The sequence below is a fragment of the Odontomachus brunneus genome, unplaced genomic scaffold (genome assembly GCF_010583005.1).
Source record: "Odontomachus brunneus isolate Ranch 3 - 2012 unplaced genomic scaffold, Obru_v1 Obru_scaffold_078, whole genome shotgun sequence".
NCBI classification, from domain to species: Eukaryota; Metazoa; Arthropoda; class Insecta; order Hymenoptera; family Formicidae; genus Odontomachus; species Odontomachus brunneus.
This window is the reverse complement of record NW_022639528.1, coordinates 1,541,118-1,560,755: the sequence shown is the minus strand read 5'-3', so window position 1 is coordinate 1,560,755 and position 19,638 is coordinate 1,541,118. Positions and strand designations below refer to the sequence as shown.

The window sequence follows — 19,638 nt, the reverse complement described above, 5'->3', positions numbered from 1 at the left end:
TACGTTTTGTCTGATAACGGAAAAAGATCAGTAATGATTAAATTCCTGCTACAAACGATATCGTTTTTAAACACAACGTTAAGATTAAGTAAGATCAATAAGAAAGTAATAATTGATTTAATGATGTTTATGCGAATTACTTCTTTTTAAAAGTGATGTTTGAAACATTATGTTTAAAACATAGAAAACTGATATAGTGTTATTTATATATTTTCGAAATTTGGCATGTCACTTTCGAACTAAGGAATTCGTAGACACATATTTACTGAAGTTTCCATAGACATAACATATATATATATATGTGTGTGTGTGTGTGTAAATATATATATATATATAAAGAGGTTCGTGAAAAATCAATTTACGATTGAAAAATCTTTTATGGAACAATGCAACATTGACAAATTATGTAACATCGATTTGGAGTTACGGGGAATTTACTCTCTAACATCGCATAAAAATCATGAAATTATGCATACAACGGCTTCACGCTTCATGTGTATGTTATAAATTAAAATAACATCTAAATCCTCAATAGTAAAATAAAAAATTGCAATTACTTATAGATAAGACGAACCTCGTGTTTTCGCAAAAATGACGCATTATCACCTACATTTCTACAAAAGCTTGCGTATAAAAATCATTCAGTAAATAAGAAATCAGTGTTAATAAGAAAACTATGCATCACAGATGTACAAAACATGTCGGCTTCGAGTAAAATGCACTACATTCAAAGTACAATTGAAAGACCACAGAAGCATAGATCCTTTTGGTTAGAATATACATATCTCTTCTGTTAACAAATCTCTATCCTTTTGAAGCTTTTGATTCTACAAAATGTACTTTAATTAAGTTGTTTCAGGACTATTGTGTTTTACAGCTTATATAAACATCATATAGCATTTTTTTGTACAAACGGTGCAAATAACTTAAATATAAAGTTCACGTTCGCGTTCGTATTCGACGCAATCTTGCTTGCGTATGTGTTCCAATATTTAAATTGCCTCGAAAAATGCTTCTTCGTCTTCACTTGTGGTATCCATTTCCTTACATAACTGAAAAATATTACAAAACAATATATAATTTAAATAAATTTGAAAAATATATCCTATAATGTCTACCACACATAAAAAACTCACTTTGTACAAAGAAATAACTATATGATAGTAGAAGTAGTGCTTCTTGTAAAGCATTTTGTTTATTTTCATAATATAAATAGTTGAAAATATTAATCGGTCGATACACACCTCGTCTAAATCTGGTCTTTTTAATATCTCCTCGAGTCCTGATAATTTCTCAAGATAATTTGGTATGTTACAAGCATCGAGCACAAAAGCGACTCCTCGTTGTCGATACTCTTTGATTAAGGGCACCGAACAAGCCGTGCAGGATGCAAATCTATATGTGACCGTCAATTTCATATCATTGCCCCAAAGTGAGCCACGTATCGTGTGAGGTACGCCGCCTAATATTCCTATCAACGGGTTATCTGCATTCTCTGTATGATCATTTGTGTTGTTATTCGTAAGAGCTTTAGCTGAAATCCTGGTAATCATAAAAATAATTCATTAAAGATTCATAAAATGATTTTTGAAAGATTTTTAAAAAAGATTTTTATACAGATATAAAATAAGCTATCATAAAAACGAAATTGTATAATTGTAATGTGTATAACATATTCTCTTAGCTTACCCTTGAGGATGTTGTGTTATCGCCATAAGTAACTCAACCGCCAAACCTGCTGCGATTTGTGACAATCCCGGTCGAGTGACAGTACACTGTTGATCGAGTGTTCTGTCTGTTTGCGACTGAAAGCAAAAATATAAATAATTGTTAGAATAGAACGAAACCATCGTGTCTATTAGAATATTTTGATTTACACGATAAAGATTTGAGTAGTTTTATAAACAATACATAATATCTAGAATAAAATGAATATACGCTTACATTTCCGGGTTGCGTGACATCATTACAAAAATAGCACCCGAGATCTTGTCCCTCAGGATATTGTACTAATAAAATATTGGACGAAGGGGGAACGGATATATCGCGCGTACCATGCCGTTGCACCGTATACGAATCGAACCCCAAAGCAGCATTGATAGCTATCTTATTCATCGTGGCGCACAAAAGAGTAGGCAGCCACCTGGCTTCTCGTGAGTCCAGAAGCAAGAACACCACATCATGAGACTGTACGAGTTCTTGCAATTTGTTCACTGCTTCCTCAGTCTTCTCCATCATACTTTGACCAACCACGTGTCCAGGCATAGGAATATGCAAAACGACACCTTCAACGTTCTGCAGCATTAAATATTAAGTAATGTCTGTAATAAAATATCTAATGTACGTTATATTATTTAGATAATAAAAATACCTTATATTGATCTCCATGAATTAATGAGATATAATGATACATTATACAAAATGTTTTAAAATAAAAACTTACATAAATTTGTATCATTATTATGGAATTATCAATTGTTCAACGAGTTCTGAAGATTGTCTTACTGTAAAATAAATTTGATATAATTGTATATAAGACTTACCATGTTAGGGCGTATTCTAAGCAGAGCGTCTTTCGCAGCGTAAGCCTTGTGTCGACGTAGTACCGCGTCTTCGTACGTATACAAGCTCTGACGAACTGTATTATTGTAGGACACAGTAGAATTATCTATGAGCGTCATGTTATTAATACCCCAGCCAAGGAGTATTCTCGCCACGGAACATCCTAACGTACCAGCACCCAACAGAAGACATCGTAGACTACTGATCTTTTGTAAGTCTAGATCAGGGGCAAGGCGCCATTTCATCAATTTTAAATTCAAATCGATCGCTCTTTCTGCTAGTCTAGTGTAACACGTAAACATAAGTGGGTGTTTATTAAGTTAATAATTAAGTATTCATGCTTAGTGCAATTCTGAATAAGTTGTAGAAGTTAAAGAGCCTTACTTGACCGGATCCATAACGTTAGATAATTTCGCGATCATAGGAGCCATTTTTCCATGTGCACCAGTTTCCCAACCTACTAAGTGACCTTCAAAAATAGCTTTCTTCATGGCTTCTATGTCTGTCTGTCCTTTAATTATAAGAGTATATATAACAGCAGTCGTTTGCGCTCTATCACATCTCATAGACAAGATCTTGATCTTCTGTGTAAGACAAAATGTAGTGCAATGGAACAGCAATAGGCACAGCAGATTTCGCAAGGGCCATCCGGGCTCTGTACTCGTGCAAGGATCATAAAACGCAAAATACACTTCATCTTTTGCCTGGTAAAATAAAAGATAATTTTATCTCATTGTCAAGTTAAATAATAACTAATAAAAGTTATAAGTGTTTACTAATAACACTAATAATGTTATTATTTCTAATAACTAATATTGACAAAAGTTAATATTAGTAACTTTTGTCAATATTAGTTATTAGAAATAATAACATTATTAGTGTTATTAGTAAAAGAAAATGCTGTTCTAACTAATATTCACTTATTAAATAATACCTGTTTTGAATCTTCTCTGTCATTAGTAGTTGATCTTGCATATTCTACTCCTTTCGATAAGTCAGTAACAGTTAAGTCATTTTTTTCAGACACAAACACTGAAAAGAAGTTCTTTGATCTTGCATCTAGCTGAAGGAATCCTGTGTGTAATTTGCTTATTTGATCAGTTGTAAATTCACTAGATGCAAGTTTTGAAGGCTCAGTTAAATAGATCTCTGGCAAAGAGAAAGGTGTTGGATGTGCAACCCAATAATAAAACTGATACTTCTTCAGATCAGAATATGCAAGCACTAGGAATACTGAAAGTCGCCAAGGTTCTTGCAAAGCTGTGCCATCTATGATACTGTCAGTAATACATTTGCCCATTGTTTGAATAAATTTTTCAGGTTTTATCTGGCGATATGCTTCTGAAGTGTTTGTATTAATCATATAGCCACAGCAAACTACTGCCATATTGTTGGAAATTGTTTCTGCATTTCTATAAAATCCATCTAAATATTAGCTTATCTCAATTATTATATATTGATACATAATTTATATAATGGGTATAATTATTAATGATTAATATTAATAACACAAATAATATTGCAAAATAAATTTATATCTATATTGGTTTATCTTGATTTATCTTGTATCTATATTGGTTTATATTGGTTTATCTTCTATATAAAAATAAGAGAACATAGAGGACACACACATATTCTCTCTATATTTATGCAATACTTACTCATTAAATGATGCATAATCAAGTATCAACGGTTTAGTTCTCGGTTCATTCATTGGTTGAAGGGAAAAACTACCTAATAAATTTACCTTGGACTTTTCATCCAACTTCAATTTCTCTAATTTCAGTTCTGCAAATTTTGCCCAGAAGCTCGGGTCTGTTAATGTTTTCAATTTAGTAAATTTTACTACTTCGGACATCTTTGTTGGTATTTAGTGATTTATGCCAGCCTGAAAAATAACAGATTGCAGTGAGTATAATCACTTGCGATAACTTAAGATGTAAACATTAACAAGAAATTAGAAATTAGAAATGCGATATTTCTGTTTATTACAAATAGATATTTTACGGACAATTTTAAAACATATACGAATTATACTCCGAAGAACATACATTTTATTATTGCTACACAACACCATACAAAAGTGACACTTGATAGGTTGGAACGAACTCGAATTTATCATTGTCACAAAACGTTATATCAACTTTTGGAAATAAAGTATCTTAGCTAGATCAAAGAATGCGATGAACGTAAACATATTGACGGTGAGTTATAACCTTCAAAACACGAGTACGCCTATACACATACCTCAAAAGCAATTGTAAATAAGACTCGTAGATGACACCTTACTACACACGCGCAAACATCATTGATGCTTCACATCCGTAACTAGCTATTTCCGGGTGGGACGTGTCCCGCCCAATTTGTTCGTTTTATTGATTCAACACCTCTTAGCACTTTTTCTACATTTTACAAAACATTTTCTACAAACGAAGTTAATTTACATTCAGAGTCATGTCTTTGATAATTTACCAAATATGTGTTGACATATGTCCCCAGACAACATAATATCTAAAGTCGGGACATAAGACGTTTTAAAGATAATCTTTAAGACGCCCTAAAGATATTTATACGTAAATCGTCTGAGACATCTTAAAGATTATCTTTAAGACGTTCCGATTTTAGACATTATGTTGTCTGGGTCAGTGAACCGAATAAAGCAAATTTTTTTTTCTAATATTTACCAATCTAATATCAGCATATTTTCCTCCTAACGTTTAACTATTTCTTTAGAATGCTAATTACCACATTGTTACGCGAAAATATTTTGTTTCTATGACTCATCGACATTCGTTATTATCGGTTTATGTACTGTGTAAAATATATATACGGAGAGGCGTATCGATACACGGAGAATATATATATGATGCAGATAACAATGGAAGGAAAGGAAAGTTATACATCAACATGATACGTTAGAATTCTACACATATAATTTTTTTAGTAGAACCAATCAAAGTCACAGATTAATCAATTACACGACTTTGGGACGAAATCAGCGTACTGAATAAAAATTATTATCTCGTGTAGAAATTATTATTTGTACTTCGAATCACGCTGAATTTTGAATTCAAGGACTACGTTCTTTTTTTTTAGACTTTTGCTTTTACAAGATATATCGCGTTAAAATTTTATTCTTGCAGCTTTGAACTTTTTCAACTTGTGGATAATGGTGTAAAACCAATCTTATTCGATCAAAGAACGTTGGGACCAAATGTCCATTGTCCGGCATTATTCGACGCGTCGTACGTTTTCCAGTACTCACGCAAGTATAACGAACGAGTAAAATTTCTTTGTCAGTAATTGCGATCCGTGTACACGCTTTGTAAGCAAGTAGGGCGGAATAGGAAAGTTAAACGCGCGATCTTGAAAGTATGAAGATTTCACAATACGCGATCGACGTTGCGGTTGAGCGTTTGTGCGAACAAAGACGTCAACAAACTTTTTTTTCAGAGAGAGTATATAGCCGCTTACAAGAATCTTTCCACAATTGCAGAAAAAATTTCTCGGATAAAAACAACATTGAGAAAAGTTTATATTTCGTAAAATTGTTGCGCCAAACGAAAATCAGCATATTAATCTCAATCTCGATTGCAACATTAGCGATTAATCGATACAATTATAATCAATGATTACTTCCGCTTCAAATTCATTTCCCATTTCTGATAATCACGAATTGTAATTGTAAATTACTCAATGATCATATTTATTAATCGCTGGACTGTTTCCTAATTATCGTGCATTATAATTCAATCCACTGCCCATATTTCAGTCAACTGAATAGTAACGCCTGAACTTGGCGCTCAAGGGTACAGCCCTGAATTACGTAGTTACCTGCGCAGCTGTGTGCGCAGATGACATCACCACGCCAATATGGCTGGACGGCATCGGCTGTCTGCAGCGCGACTGTGAAAACGGGCTGCCCGGGGGTACCGAGGGAAGTCCAGGGGAAATATGTCGGACTACCTGAGGTCCGCGCTCGGTTACCTGAACGGCGGTACCGGCGGCAACGAGTACGTCGGTCAGACTTTGGAGATCAACAATGTGAGGCTGAGAGTGACACGACTGATCGCTGAGGGTGAGTCTATCTTCGCATAGTGTATGATTGCTTTTGAAATCACGGGGTTTACGAACGACACCTCTCATTGTGATCTCGCGCAATTCATGCCGACGAAGTTGAGCCACGGTGGCCACGTAAAAAACGCGACAACCTCGACGTGTGATCGGAAAAAAAAAGCTAGATCCAACATGACACTGGGTCTCGCGCAACATCCGCCTCCTAACATGTGTCAAACGTGTGTTTTGACACGCGGTCAAACGCGCGCACGCTACGGGCAATTATACTCCCGTCTTTTTATCTCGCGCGCGTCATGTTTCTCTCTCGCTTTCTATCGTGTTCTATCGCTGCCTTGTCGGCCAGACTCGATATTATTGAAGGCTGTCAACACCTACGCAAAATCGACAAATATTTGTTAATATTTCTGTTGTCTCATTAAATAATTTTTAAATCGTATGCCGAGATTGTGTTTGTTGAACTTCTGCACTCTATTTTTCTAATGCTTTATCTCTTAATATGTGATCTTCAATGTTTATTTTAATTATCTAATATATTTGTATAAAGAACTGATTATTGCTTTTTGTTATGGTGTGTGTGATGTTTTGTTGACTTTTTATTTAATATATTTTCCACACACACATATATGTTATGTGTACATTTGGATATGAACTACTTTTTTACTTTTGAATAAATATATACATAAGTATATATACTTTTTATATTTTTGTAATAAAAATTAACACATAATAATATAAATAGTATATAAATAGTAAACATAAACACATGTTATATCTTCATAGTAAGTCATGTAAATTATTTTTAGTATATATCAAATATATATAAAGCAACTTTTTTTATTATGCTAGTAAAAATTGAATAATAGTAACATTAAATCAATATTATAATTTCTTAACAATGTAACCATTGTATACAACATGTGATATAGTGCACTTACATTATTAAATAAGATGTAACATATGGATATAATATTATATATACTATTACACTTGATAATTACTGGGATTCTATTATTTTATTAGATTTTAAAGGAATTTATTTTCAGGATATTATAAACATATGTGTTTTGTTTGTTAACTATTTTATGTGTCACTTTCTTTTTTCTACTTTGTGTTGAACTCCTACAGAACAGCCTTAAATGTTTACAAAAATATATTTTTGTACCCTCTATCTTAAAATAATTGTGACATTTAACATACAAGTAATGGCTGTGTTCAGAAAACATAGCTGATCAGTGAGCGGTCAGTGATTATTGGTCCTTACTGTTAGATCCCTAACTTTAGACCAATTACGTTGACTAATTACTCAACTGTTGTGTAATTGTTGTGTCTCCTGAATGCACCCAATGTTTCTTTATGCACGTGATAAGAACACAAGTGGAAAATACATATATAGTTGTTGTAATCGAATTATGTATCATAACATTTAGATAATTTGTGGCAAACGTCGTATCAACAGGTGGATGGGCATTGGTGTTTGCAGTAGAAGATGTTGCCACAGGAAAAGAATATGCACTTAAGGTAATCGAATTCTCCTCTCCTGCTGCAACACAGCATGAATCATTATTCATTAACATGGGATTATCTTTCCACCATCAGAGGCTTATCGCGGCCGACGAGGAGGCGAATAAAACTATTATACAGGAGATAGAAACGTTGAAGAGGCTGTCAGGTCATCCAAATATTATACAGTATTTGCATGCGCAACGACTGGAGCGAGAGAATCACAAGGGTTACGAATACCTGGTTGTCACCGAACTATGTCCAGGCGGTACTGTGGCCGATATACTCAGGAGCGTGTCCGCGAACACGCTGACTCTCGCCCAGGTGTGCAAGATTGCCTATCAAGCGACTAGAGCGGTGCACCATATGCACAGTCAGCAGCCGGAACCGTTCGTGCATCGGGATATTAAGTTAGAAAACTTCTTACTCGGGAGAGACGGCCTTGTGAAACTTTGTGACTTCGGTAGCGCCTCGACTCAACAGATACTACCGCATCCGTCATGGAACGCTCAAAAACGCGCCACTCTGGAGGACCAGATGGCCAAGTGCACAACCCCCATGTACCGCGCCCCAGAGATTATGGACACGTGGAATAATGAACCTATAGGGCCTCCTGTGGACTGTTGGGCTCTAGGATGTATTCTGTATGCTTTAATCACACTGCGACATCCTTTTCCGGAAGGTGAGATAACGTGATCGTGTTTCATTAAATGTTAAGGGGAAACACCACGATGAGGGCAAAAAAAGGAATATTTCAGAAATTCTTCTTTAAGTAACAATACATTTTTTAAATTGTTATTTTATATATATTGCATGTTTCAAAAAGACTTTGTCTTTCAGCGAGTTTTTTTAAAACAAAAAAAATCCGCACATGTAAATGAAAAAAATTCGATTACGAAGAATTTGCTGCAAGATAGAAGTTAATTAGATTAATAACATTCTAAATATTTTTCAAAAAGCTAGTTTAAAAAAAAATAGTCTCGCGAGATATGCGCTTAAAGATAACCCCAGTACTCGATACGTTGCGATAACGCTTCACACATTCTCTCCCTTAACTTCAATTTTCAAGTAATCTTTAAACAAATCTTTAAACAAATTGTTTAAAGTAATCTTTAAACAATTTTCCTAAACTATATAATCTTTAAAGCGCTATAAAGTCAATTTTTTTTTAAATTCCTACTGTGGTGTTTCCTCTTAAGTCGAATATAACGCAATAAATTCTACGGAATTAAAATTGACAATTAAATTTGACTGTGGAAATCTACGAAAGAAATTACGAGAACAAAAATTCCTCCTGTTCAAGAAAGATATATTAATGTACTACTAATCGGAAATATGATAAAGATAAAAGATACAAGTCATCAAAACTAATCACTCGTTACAAATAAAAAGAATTCGATTGCGGAGAATTTGCTACAATATAGAAGTTAATTAGATTAATAGCTTTTTAAATATTTTTCTCTCAGGCCAGTTTTAAAAAGATAGTCCCGCGTGATATGTGCTTAAAATAATCAACTTCAGTATTCGACACGTTGCGATAACGTTTCATAAATTCTCCCTTAACTTCAATTCGCTTTTAGCAAAATTTGGAAATGTACCACGATTTTATGATAAAATTAGACCGAAATATTTTCCTCGTCTTGCAGGTAACAAGCTAGCGATTGTGAACGGCAAGTATCCATCGTTACCGCCCAATCCACGGTACGCGTGTCTACACGATCTAGTGAAAGGATGCCTGCAAGTGTCGCCCATCCAGAGGCTGACGACAGCGACGCTCCTGGAACGTCTTGCGGCGATTGCCGAGTCGAACAACTTTGATCCGAGAGAACCACCGCGGATTGAAGTCGCAATCAAACCGTCACCACCGCCACGTCCGACACCGCCGCAGCCGACGAGTACGCCGGCTCCACCACCCCGTCCTAATCCTCCAGCAGCGATGCCACCCCCGCGACCGGTGCCCGTGCAGACAGCGGTGTCCAAATTGCCACCGGTTCAAGGGACAGGCCTATTCAACTCGATCAAAGGCGGTGCCGGCAGCATTCTGCGCAACCTCAAAGATACCTCCAGCAAAGTGATGCACACCGTTCAGCAGAGCATGGCCAGGACTGAGCTAGACGCGAGTTACTTGACGTCACGCATACTCATTATGCCGTACCCGGCCGACGGGATTGAATCTGCCTATCGAGCGAATCACGTGGAAGACGTGAGAGCTTTCCTGCAAGCCAGGCATCCTCCGCCGGCCAAGATACAGCTGTATAATCTGTCTCGCGGCCGGCCGAACGTCTCACGGCTTCCCGGCAGACACGTCGACTGCTCATTCGCCTACGCCACTTCGGAATCGAACGCCCCCATGTTGTTCGCCTTGTACCAGATCTGCCAGGATATCTATCAGTATCTGAACGCTGACTTCAATCACGTGGTGGTGTTATACTGTACCGTGAGTGCATCACAATTTGATAAATTTGCGGCATAATTGAGCGCAACTGCAAAATTATTTAAAGCTCTTGGCTCTTCACCATAGCCGTGATCATCATCTTGATTGATGATGATCAAAAGCAAGGAAATGCATGTCCAAAATTCTCAAAGTATATCGAAATAAAAAGATATATCCAAAAAATAACACTTGCAATTGATTAAACTCACAAAATACTCCAAACATTTTTCTCTTGCTCTAACAATCAACAACCATAAAATTAACGTGATAAGATAATAAGGGAATAAGAAGGTTGCAAGGTTTAAAAAGGAAGGCTACATGTCACGTTAATCTTACGGATTTCATTGATTATTAGATCAAAAAGAAAGTTTTCGGAGTATTTTAGAAGCGTGCTTAAGCGTGCTTAAAACAAGAAAAATCCGCACATGCAAATGAAAAAAATTCGATTACGAAGAATTTGCTGCAAGATAGAAGTTAATTAGATTAATAACATTCTAAATATTTTTCAAAAAGCTAGTTTAAAAAAAATAGTCTCGCGAGATATGCGCTTAAAGATTCTTGTTAGAAGCGTGCTTAATCGATTGCGTGTCATGTTTTTAAAAATATTTTTTTTTATTTTAATGTACTTTGCAAGAATTTTGGGCATGCATTTCCTCACTTCTGAGGTTATTAATCAAAAGTTCCGCGGCGAAAGAATTAAGGAATAGCCTTAAACAATTTCAACGGAGATCATGTTTGATCTTTCCAGGATGGGTTTCGCGCCAGCGCCACAATAGCGTGCACTCTACTGATTCACTGCGGCGCCTTGACCACTAGCGACGAGGCAATCTCGCTATTTACAACTAGACGTTGCCAGTCGCCGCATCTACAGCCCTCGGAATTGCGTAGCATCAATTACATGAGCCTATTGAGCAACGGTACACATCCGCATACCAAGCCGTTGATCCTTCGCTCTATCGTTATACAGCCGGTCCCACTCTTTACCAGAGCTAGGGACGGTTGTCGACCATACATCGAAATCTACAGCAATGGTGCGTTGATCTTCACGACGAAGAAGCCCAACTACGAAGAGATGAAACTCTTTGGAATGATGGAGGGCAAAGTCTGCTTGATACTTGGTGACGCGGCCGTGCGAGGCGACGTCACCATAGTAGTATACCACGCCAGGCAGCAACTCGGCCGCGTGATCGGCATCAAAATCGCCTCGCTGCACTTCCATACCGGCTACGTGCCCATCACCGAGAGCACGTTGGCGTTCGAGAAGCGTGACTTGGACGATGCACCTGATATCGGCGGCAAGTTTCGCGTGATGCTGAATGTTATGATAGGTGAAGAGAACTCAAAACTATCGAGGATACCGGCACCGTGGGAGGCGGAGACATGCGTCAAGCCTGTGCCGGATCCGTTGTTTGGCTCAACGTTGGAGATGGAAGAAACCTTAGAGAACTTTAGAACTTCCACTTCAGAAGAGGTAAAATATTTCTTTGTACGAAATTATTAATCATAATTCATTGTATTTGTAATGCAATGATTTATATAATTTGCTACTTATGTTAGGATGGTGCAAGAGATTTGTCATTTTTCTATTCTCGTAGAAAGTCGGGATATTAAAAGAAAAATAAAAAATTCTTATTAACTGTCTAAAAAAAACTGAGTTGATGTACATTTTACTTGTGAAAATTATTAATTTTTTTAAATTGGATAATTTCGTTTTCTACTTGACAAACATGACAAGCTTTACACCAACCTAATATAATTATGTTTTTCAAAGTAACGTTAAATGCGAAAGAAACACGTTAGTTTATAATAATCAATTGCTCTGATGTTATTACAGATCAAAAACAAACCACCAGTATTGTCGAACGAGACCGACACTGTCCCGCAGCATGAGGTACCTCAAGAAGTGGAGAATCCGAAGGAAGAAGAAGAAGCAGCAACAACAGTAAATAATGAGGAAAATAGCTTTCAAGAAGCTGATTTGCTGAACCTCGGTATGCCGGACAGCACCAGCAGTAATACCTCAAATACTCCCACCGCAGCCGCGGCTAATCCAGAATTAGATATATTCTCTACTTCTAGTCAAAATGAAAGCGATCTCTTAGGCGGGTTTGGTCTGTCGACGACGCAGGCCGAGACCGCCAACTCGATACCTTTAATCAACAATAGCGCTCACGGTGACTTATTGTTCGGGCACGACGACTCCGCGAAGAACAAATCTGTCAACAATAACAGCAATCTGAACATGAGTGATTTATTTTTCGGGCAAAATCAAACGTCCAACGTTAAGGAGGTTAACGATTTTCTTTTTGACCCGTTGGGCGGTAACTCAGCGAGCAATCTCATCGGCGGCCTCTCAACGTCAGGCTCTAAGCCAAACAACTTGAAGAGTCCGAGTTCCGAGGAGAACTTCCCGCGGAACGCCAGCGTGCCGAACTTCGCCGCACAGAACAAGGATCCTTTTGCGAATCTCGCGGGATCACTAGGCGCCGGTTTAACATCCAGCTGGAACGGCACGCCGAAGAACTCGAACACGCCGCAGTCGGCGAGTCCAGCGCCCGCGAGCACGCCTATTCACTCCAGTCCGAACATGCACAAATCCAATATCACGACCGCTGCTACTACTACTTCGACTACTTCTACTACTACTACTACTAACGCCAACAACGACGCAACTAGCAACGCGGACGTGTTTGGCAACAGAACGACAAAGGAGAAGTCGAGTGGCGATGCGTTCGAGGATCTACTCGGTAGTCAGGGATATAATTTCTTCAGCTCGCGCAAAGCCGAAAAGGATAGTCCGAAGACAATAAATCAGATGCGGAAGGTGGAAGCAGCTAAGACGATGGATCCCGACCGGATGAAGATTGCGGAGTGGACTGAGGGCAAGAAGGGTAACCTGCGCGCTCTACTATGTTCCCTGCACACGGTTCTTTGGCCGGAGGCTGATCGGTGGCAGCGTTGCGAGATGCATCAATTGGTAACGGCCGCAGATGTTAAGAAAGCGTATAGGAGAGCCTGTCTAGCTGTGCATCCGGATAAGGTATCTAAACGAATATATGTTGTTTATACTATTGTTTTCTGCACCGCGCGATTGTCACTGTCTCTTAGTATTCGTGAAGTAATTATTCAGCCGTTTGGTCAAGTTAATTTAGCGAAGTTGCGGTTGAAGCATTCCTCTCTCTTGATCTCGATTCAATATAAAACTACGTGTCTCTCTGTGTTGCAGCAAGCGGGCACGGCGAACGAGAATATAGCCAAGTTGATCTTCATGGAGCTGAACAACGCGTGGAGCACGTTCGAGAACGACGCGTCTCAGCAAAATCTATTTAGCTAATTTTAATAAGCGTTATCTGTTATCGAGAACCTGTCTCTGTAATTAATTTAGTTCCTAGCGGAAGGGGAGCTAAGAAGGGGGAGGGGGGTCTTGTTATCGTGAGATAACCACGCAACTGCATTCCGACTACGTTATTTTAGCTATTAGAGAAAGAACGGGGAAAGTGTAATCGTCAGAAGCGACGACGAGATGGAAGCAGCGTTTCGTGGAAGCATCTCTTTATCGTTTCAACGCCTTGTAAACCTAGTTAAAAGAAAAGAAAATGCTCCCAATTATGACAGTACGGCGTAACGTTTATGTATATAACGCAAATGTAAATTAAAAGATCCCAAATATACGAAGATATTTTCCGGTCGAAAAGAAGCACTTTGCTTTGTCACTGGAATGAGATGGAATTTGGGAATTTCCGTAGAGGTATTCCGTATTTCTGTCCGCGCTATCTATTAGTTTATTATATAAAAGCCTTGCACGTGGAATAACGATAATAAATCGATAGATACTATATGTTTGAGCTATTCAAAAGCAAAATTATTTCTTATGAAATTATGAGTGATATTGGTTAATAACTTAAAATATGGAATATCGCTACAAGATGATGCCTGATTTTACAGATTTTACCTCCCGGTCATTCGTTAAATTTTTTCTCACATATATTAATTCTTATCTTTAATTGCATTGTGTTATCGCAATCAGAAGTTTGAGTTCTGATACTTTTATATGTTTTGTAAACGGATTGTGTTTCATAAATCTCGACTTGCGTCAGTTTTACTTTTGAGTTCGTAAATAATGTTATTTGCAATTTCCAGTTTTTCACAAGCGGAAAGCTATTACTTCCACGACGTTTCGCTCGAGAAAAGATTGACCTCGCATTGCTCCAAGAGGAATCCTCCCTCGAAATCAGGTCGCGGTTTCCGGGACATCTCGTATCAGAAGCTCGGGAAATCTGTTCTTTTTTAATTCGCAGGACGCCACGAGACATTTATAACGGGCGTCAGCAAAATTTGCGAGTGTTGGTGGTATTGTTGAGGAGCCGCCAATACACACTCGGACACGCGCGATACTCACACACACATCTACATATGCGTACACAAGGAGAGACAGGCGCAATAGGTGAGAATGGCTGAGCGCGCTCGCGTGGACTACAGGCCACAGGGGTGAAATTTAAAGGGAGGGGCTGCTCGAAAATGGCCGTTACGCACGGGGTAGATCGTCCGGGGGTGGACAAGTGACGGCTCTTCGTCCCTGTCTTCCAACACGGACCAATTGACCGGCCGCCTCGCGGCGATCGACACGGTTTGCCAATCGACTGCTATTATGCGGTGGCCAAAAAGCGATTCCTGTGCTCTTCTCAAACCCCCTCCAGACGCGCGACCTTCCATCCCTTCCGTCAAGAGGTAAGGTCGTCTCTGTTTTGTGCACCCTCGCGAAACGCGTTCACGTCGTCTCTAGAGTTGTGACTGGAATCTCTCGCCAAAGTTGTGTTCGCGTTCACGCGACATGTATCCGTTCGCTCCTGCCGAGAGAGTTACCCTGGCACTTGTGCAAAAAAAAGTAGAGCAGGATAATCAGCCCTCGCAGACGAAATCTTCTAGACAAGTATAACGTAAGAATACTTTACGAAATGCGGATATGCCGTAACTTTGAGAGAGATTTTAGCTGAATATACATGCTGTGCGCTTTAAATCTTACGTTATTATTTTACATTATAGTTGATGTGTATACTTTGTGTAATATAATTTTACATTGTTTGACAGAATTGTTATCTCGTGTTTATGTGAGAATTTTTTGGTAATATATGCGAATATTATGACAGTTACATGCATTTGTAACTGTACAAGATATAGAAGCTTTGCTTGTAAAATTACACAAGTGTCCTGTGCTTGTAAAAATGCTTTGCTCACAGGAAGTGTAACTTAACAACTTGATAGTACTTGTAATAATATCTCAAAGAGAGAGAGGGAGATTTGCTGCTGATCACTAACAGTGATATATATTTTGCAGATTAGATCCATACTTCGACAATGTACGTCAGAAAAGCTAAATAGAAAAAGAGGAAGGGAAGTATACAGGAAAAGTGGGGAAGATGCCCGGTTCCTATACAGGAGTAGTAATCCTCCTCTTGTTAGGGGCTTCTATGCTAGTATCCGGCACTGCGGATGCTGCTAAGTCTCTCAGAGCAGTCAAGGCTAGGCTGAGATCGTCTTACGCATCGTGGCGGATAGTGGTATGTTTAACTCAGCCTCAGACTCCTTTCAAGACAGACGTACAGAGAGCATGGGAAGAAACGAGACTGGAATCTTTTCACGCGGACATGGATGTGTCGTATATAGAAGCAAGGATGACACCCATGACGGATTCCTTGTCATATCCCTTGTCACTGTTAAACAAATTTTGTACAGACATCGAAGGCGGAAAGACAGTATTAAGCCTTATTATAGGGGGAGGGTCAGCAGCTAGATTTCTCGTCACAGCTACTGCCGCCTTGAATCTACCAGCTTTATGGTTGCCATTTACACACAGAGATTTTCTCCGTCAGGTTTGTACTTGAGCGACTTCTTCTAAAATCGCAGCTACCGACTATTAAATTCTACCAATGATGAACTCTTGCGAACGATTACAGGGAAATCTCGGTCGGTTTGAGAATCGCATAGGCTCCAGCTCCAAGGAGGTCGGAGCTGCGGCTGCTGCTTTAATGCATCGGGCTAACTGGCACGCGTTCACCCTTCTCATCGACACCACCTTGCTACCCGTGACCCATCTACTGCAGACGAATCAACCTACGCTGACACCACGCGCGATTATACATCTACCAACGAACGACAGGACGTTGAGGTTGCGATTGAGGCGCGTGGCCGAGGAGACTGGCAGCGGCGGAGTCGTGGTGATGGCCTGTGACTTGACTAACGCACGGAAAATCCTCGGGGCGGCCAGCAGGTTCGAGATGCTCTCGGGTAGATTCTTGTGGCTGTGGTTAGATCTGAAGGCAGAGCTGCGGCCCAACGAGCCCAACATCATCAGCTCGCACGTCCTTCACAGTCCAAGAGTAGCGATCGCAGCAACGAACGATAAGACACCGCTCGAGCGGATGACGAATCTTGCGTCGAATGAACGGGGATTGTCGCTCAACCCGTTGCCCAATCTAGCTAACGACATACATCGACTGCAGGAGTACAGATGGCAGGATGAAAAGACGTTGAGCAAACGGGAGGACAAGGGTTTCAATTTCGATGACGAGGACGACATCAGACTCACCACCGACAAAGAGCTCAACTCCAAGAGCTTCATGCCGGTCGGTATGCTTGCGCTCAGACCGTCCGGCATCAAGATCATGGGTGGCGACACTATACTGTCCAGGATGCTGCGTGAAACGTCGCAGGCGTTAGACGAAACTTTCCTGGAAATGAAAACAAGGATTAGTCGTCTGCGAGAGGCGCAGCTCAAAGAGCACTTTATGCCGGAATGCTTTCCGGAACGTAATGCCAAGTTTTTAATGAGCGACGCTCGGCAAAACATGTCTGCGACATTGACGAAAAAGCTAAGAAAATCCATGGGACAGATCTCCAAGGACAAGGCGGAGTTCCAGCTGCTGAATCTACAAGCCGTTAGATTTCCTGGGAATAAGACTCAATTAAGGTTCAACTCGGTCTCATAAACGTATATTAAAATATATATTAATATAATAATATATATCTCTTAATATATTGATATTTTAGAATAAAGTCATTCTCAGTGAGCGCAGCTTATCTGATATTGTTGACGTTTTATAGGTGGACCAAGGTCGGCACAATCAAAGGCGGCAGAGAGGTGCGCTTGGACACGATAATCTGGCCAGGAGGCGGAATTGTGCCGGCATATCTCGAACAGGGTGGCGAGAAAATCGGAATGCCGGTGTATCGTATTGTGACTGCGATAGCGTCACCATTCACCATGGTGACAGAGCTGCAGGAAGGTTTCTGCCTACGTGGTCTGACCTGTCGTCAAGGTAACGCCGTGGTGTGCTGCTACGGTCTTAGCATGGATCTGCTGACGTTGGTGGCGCGCGAGCTCGGCTTCCGCTTCGATCTTTACTTGGCTGAAGACGGTTTGTTCGGCAAACGCAACGGTAGGAGCGGCACGTGGAACGGTGTGATGGGCGAGCTCGTGTCCGGTCGAGCGCAGTTGGCGTTCGCACCCATGAGCGTGTCCGCGCATCGGGCCGAAGTGGTGGACTTCACCACGCCGTACTACTTCAGCGGCGTGAGCTTTCTCACGGCGCCGAAGTTACGGTCCGAAATACCGCTGTTCGCGTTCCTGTTCCCGTTCAGCACGGAACTGTGGATCGCCGTGTTTACGTCGTTGAACTTCACCGCGATCGCGGTTGCGCTTTACGAGTGGTTCAGCCCGTTTGGCCTGAATCCTTGGGGCAGGCAACGCAGCAAAAACTTCTCCATAGCGTCCGCTCTGTGGGTAATGTGGGGTTTGCTGTGTGGCCACCTCGTCGCCTTCAAAGCCCCCAAATCCTGGCCTAACAAGTTCCTCATTAATATCTGGGGTGGCTTCTCCGTCATCTTCGTAGCCTCGTATACGGCGAACATAGCCGCCCTCATCGCCGGTCTCTTCTTTCACTCAGCAGGCAGTAATTATCACGACAAAAGCGTGAGTTATCATTTGATATTTCTATGAATTATTCCTATAAAATTATTAATGCTGACCGGTGGTAACGACCAATTATTTCTGTCAAACTGTTTCTACGGATATTCTATGTCTAGTTCTTATGTTATAGAAAATATTTATTCTGTTTTCAGATATTTAGCTTTTTGAGTGCACATATCTTTTAAGAATGCACTGAAAATTATATTACGTTGCAGCTGTTGTCGCAGAGGGTCGGCGCGCCAAGGGCATCCGCAGCAGAGTACTACGTGCAGAGAGCGAATCCGCAATTGTGGTCCCACATGTCTCGTTATTCCCTGTCGAACGTCGCTGAAGGCGTAGAAAAATTGAGAAACGGCAGTCTGGACATCCTAATCGCCGACACGCCGATTTTGGATTACTATCGAGGAACCGACGCAGGTTGCCGCTTGCAGAAAATCGGCGACACCATCAACGAAGATACTTACGCGATTGCGCTCACCAAGGGGCATCCCCTCAAGGAGAGCATATCTAAAGTTATAGCGAATTACACGAGCAACGGCTTGCTCGATATTCTACAGGAGAAATGGTGAGTCGCAAACAAGCGCAAAAATTGAATAACCGATATTATCGGTTCGCGTGCGAACTTTCTTTTTATTTGCACGATAACGGGAGCGTAATAATTACTTTAGACTAAAATATATTAAGTAGTAAATAAAGCCTGTTATGTAGAATACACTGCCTGGAACAATATAAGCATCAAAAATAGAAATACGTATGTTTACCGTTATAGCTATTAAATACATATTGATTTTATATATTTTTTACGCGTACATCACTTTAGATGCGCATCGATAGTATACCGGTAGCTGCCGCGATATTGAGCATGATAAAATTCTAAAATCATTGCGTGCAAATTATTAGGACCTTAACTTAGTTTCCGCCCGCAAATGTTAGATGGCAATGCAAACAGTTCTAGTAGTCATTACTAACGAAACAGGTAGTTTGTGATTAATTTCGACATTTCTCGATAACATTCAGTCAGCATACACAATTATTTTCCTAAACAACAATTTCTTTTGCTTTGTGAAAAATGGAACGCGATAAAGTGTTTTTTCGACAT

At 39.8% G+C, this 19,638-nt stretch overlaps 3 protein-coding genes across 8 annotated transcripts in view; 2 read left to right on the top strand and 1 right to left on the bottom strand.

Annotated features, from left to right (window-relative positions):
- Positions 1-357: 357 nt before the first annotated feature.
- Positions 358-5,034, bottom strand: LOC116847484 (ubiquitin-like modifier-activating enzyme atg7). 2 transcript variants are annotated; one of them, XM_032822541.1, is made up of 9 exons: positions 4,810-5,034; positions 4,224-4,450; positions 3,497-3,974; positions 2,947-3,266; positions 2,544-2,844; positions 1,945-2,295; positions 1,690-1,805; positions 1,245-1,542; positions 358-1,052 (listed from the first exon to the last, which is right to left on the bottom strand). In XM_032822541.1, the coding sequence occupies exons 2-9, from the start codon at positions 4,418-4,420 to the stop codon at positions 993-995; spliced, it is 2,121 nt and encodes a 706-aa protein (XP_032678432.1). In that variant the 5' UTR covers positions 4,421-4,450; positions 4,810-5,034; the 3' UTR covers positions 358-992. The 2 variants fall into 2 exon arrangements, with proteins under 2 accessions (XP_032678432.1, XP_032678431.1); XM_032822540.1 differs by lacking the exon at positions 4,810-5,034 and adding an exon at positions 4,614-4,803.
- A 1,364-nt stretch (positions 5,035-6,398) lies between these two features.
- LOC116847483 (cyclin-G-associated kinase) lies at positions 6,399-14,675 on the top strand. Its single transcript, XM_032822538.1, has 7 exons — positions 6,399-6,640; positions 8,096-8,157; positions 8,236-8,821; positions 9,786-10,576; positions 11,322-12,044; positions 12,408-13,613; positions 13,800-14,675. Exons 1-7 carry the CDS (start codon positions 6,517-6,519, stop codon positions 13,905-13,907), a joined length of 3,600 nt encoding a protein of 1,199 aa, XP_032678429.1. The 5' UTR covers positions 6,399-6,516; the 3' UTR covers positions 13,908-14,675.
- Positions 14,676-14,848: 173 nt separating this feature from the next.
- The window catches only part of LOC116847482, a 12,443-nt gene continuing 7,653 nt past the window's right edge, over positions 14,849-19,638 (top strand). For 2 of the 5 annotated variants that reach the window (XM_032822536.1, XM_032822533.1), the window contains exons 1-5: positions 14,849-15,510; positions 15,909-16,443; positions 16,528-17,540; positions 17,675-18,542; positions 18,755-19,104. In XM_032822536.1, the coding sequence (XP_032678427.1) occupies positions 15,991-16,443; positions 16,528-17,540; positions 17,675-18,542; positions 18,755-19,104 (2,684 nt within the window). In that variant the 5' untranslated portion in view covers positions 14,849-15,510; positions 15,909-15,990. Of the gene's footprint in view, positions 15,511-15,908; positions 16,444-16,527; positions 17,541-17,674; positions 18,543-18,754; positions 19,105-19,638 lie in introns of those variants that run through there. The other 3 variants (XM_032822534.1, XM_032822537.1, XM_032822535.1) reach the window with 3 other exon arrangements.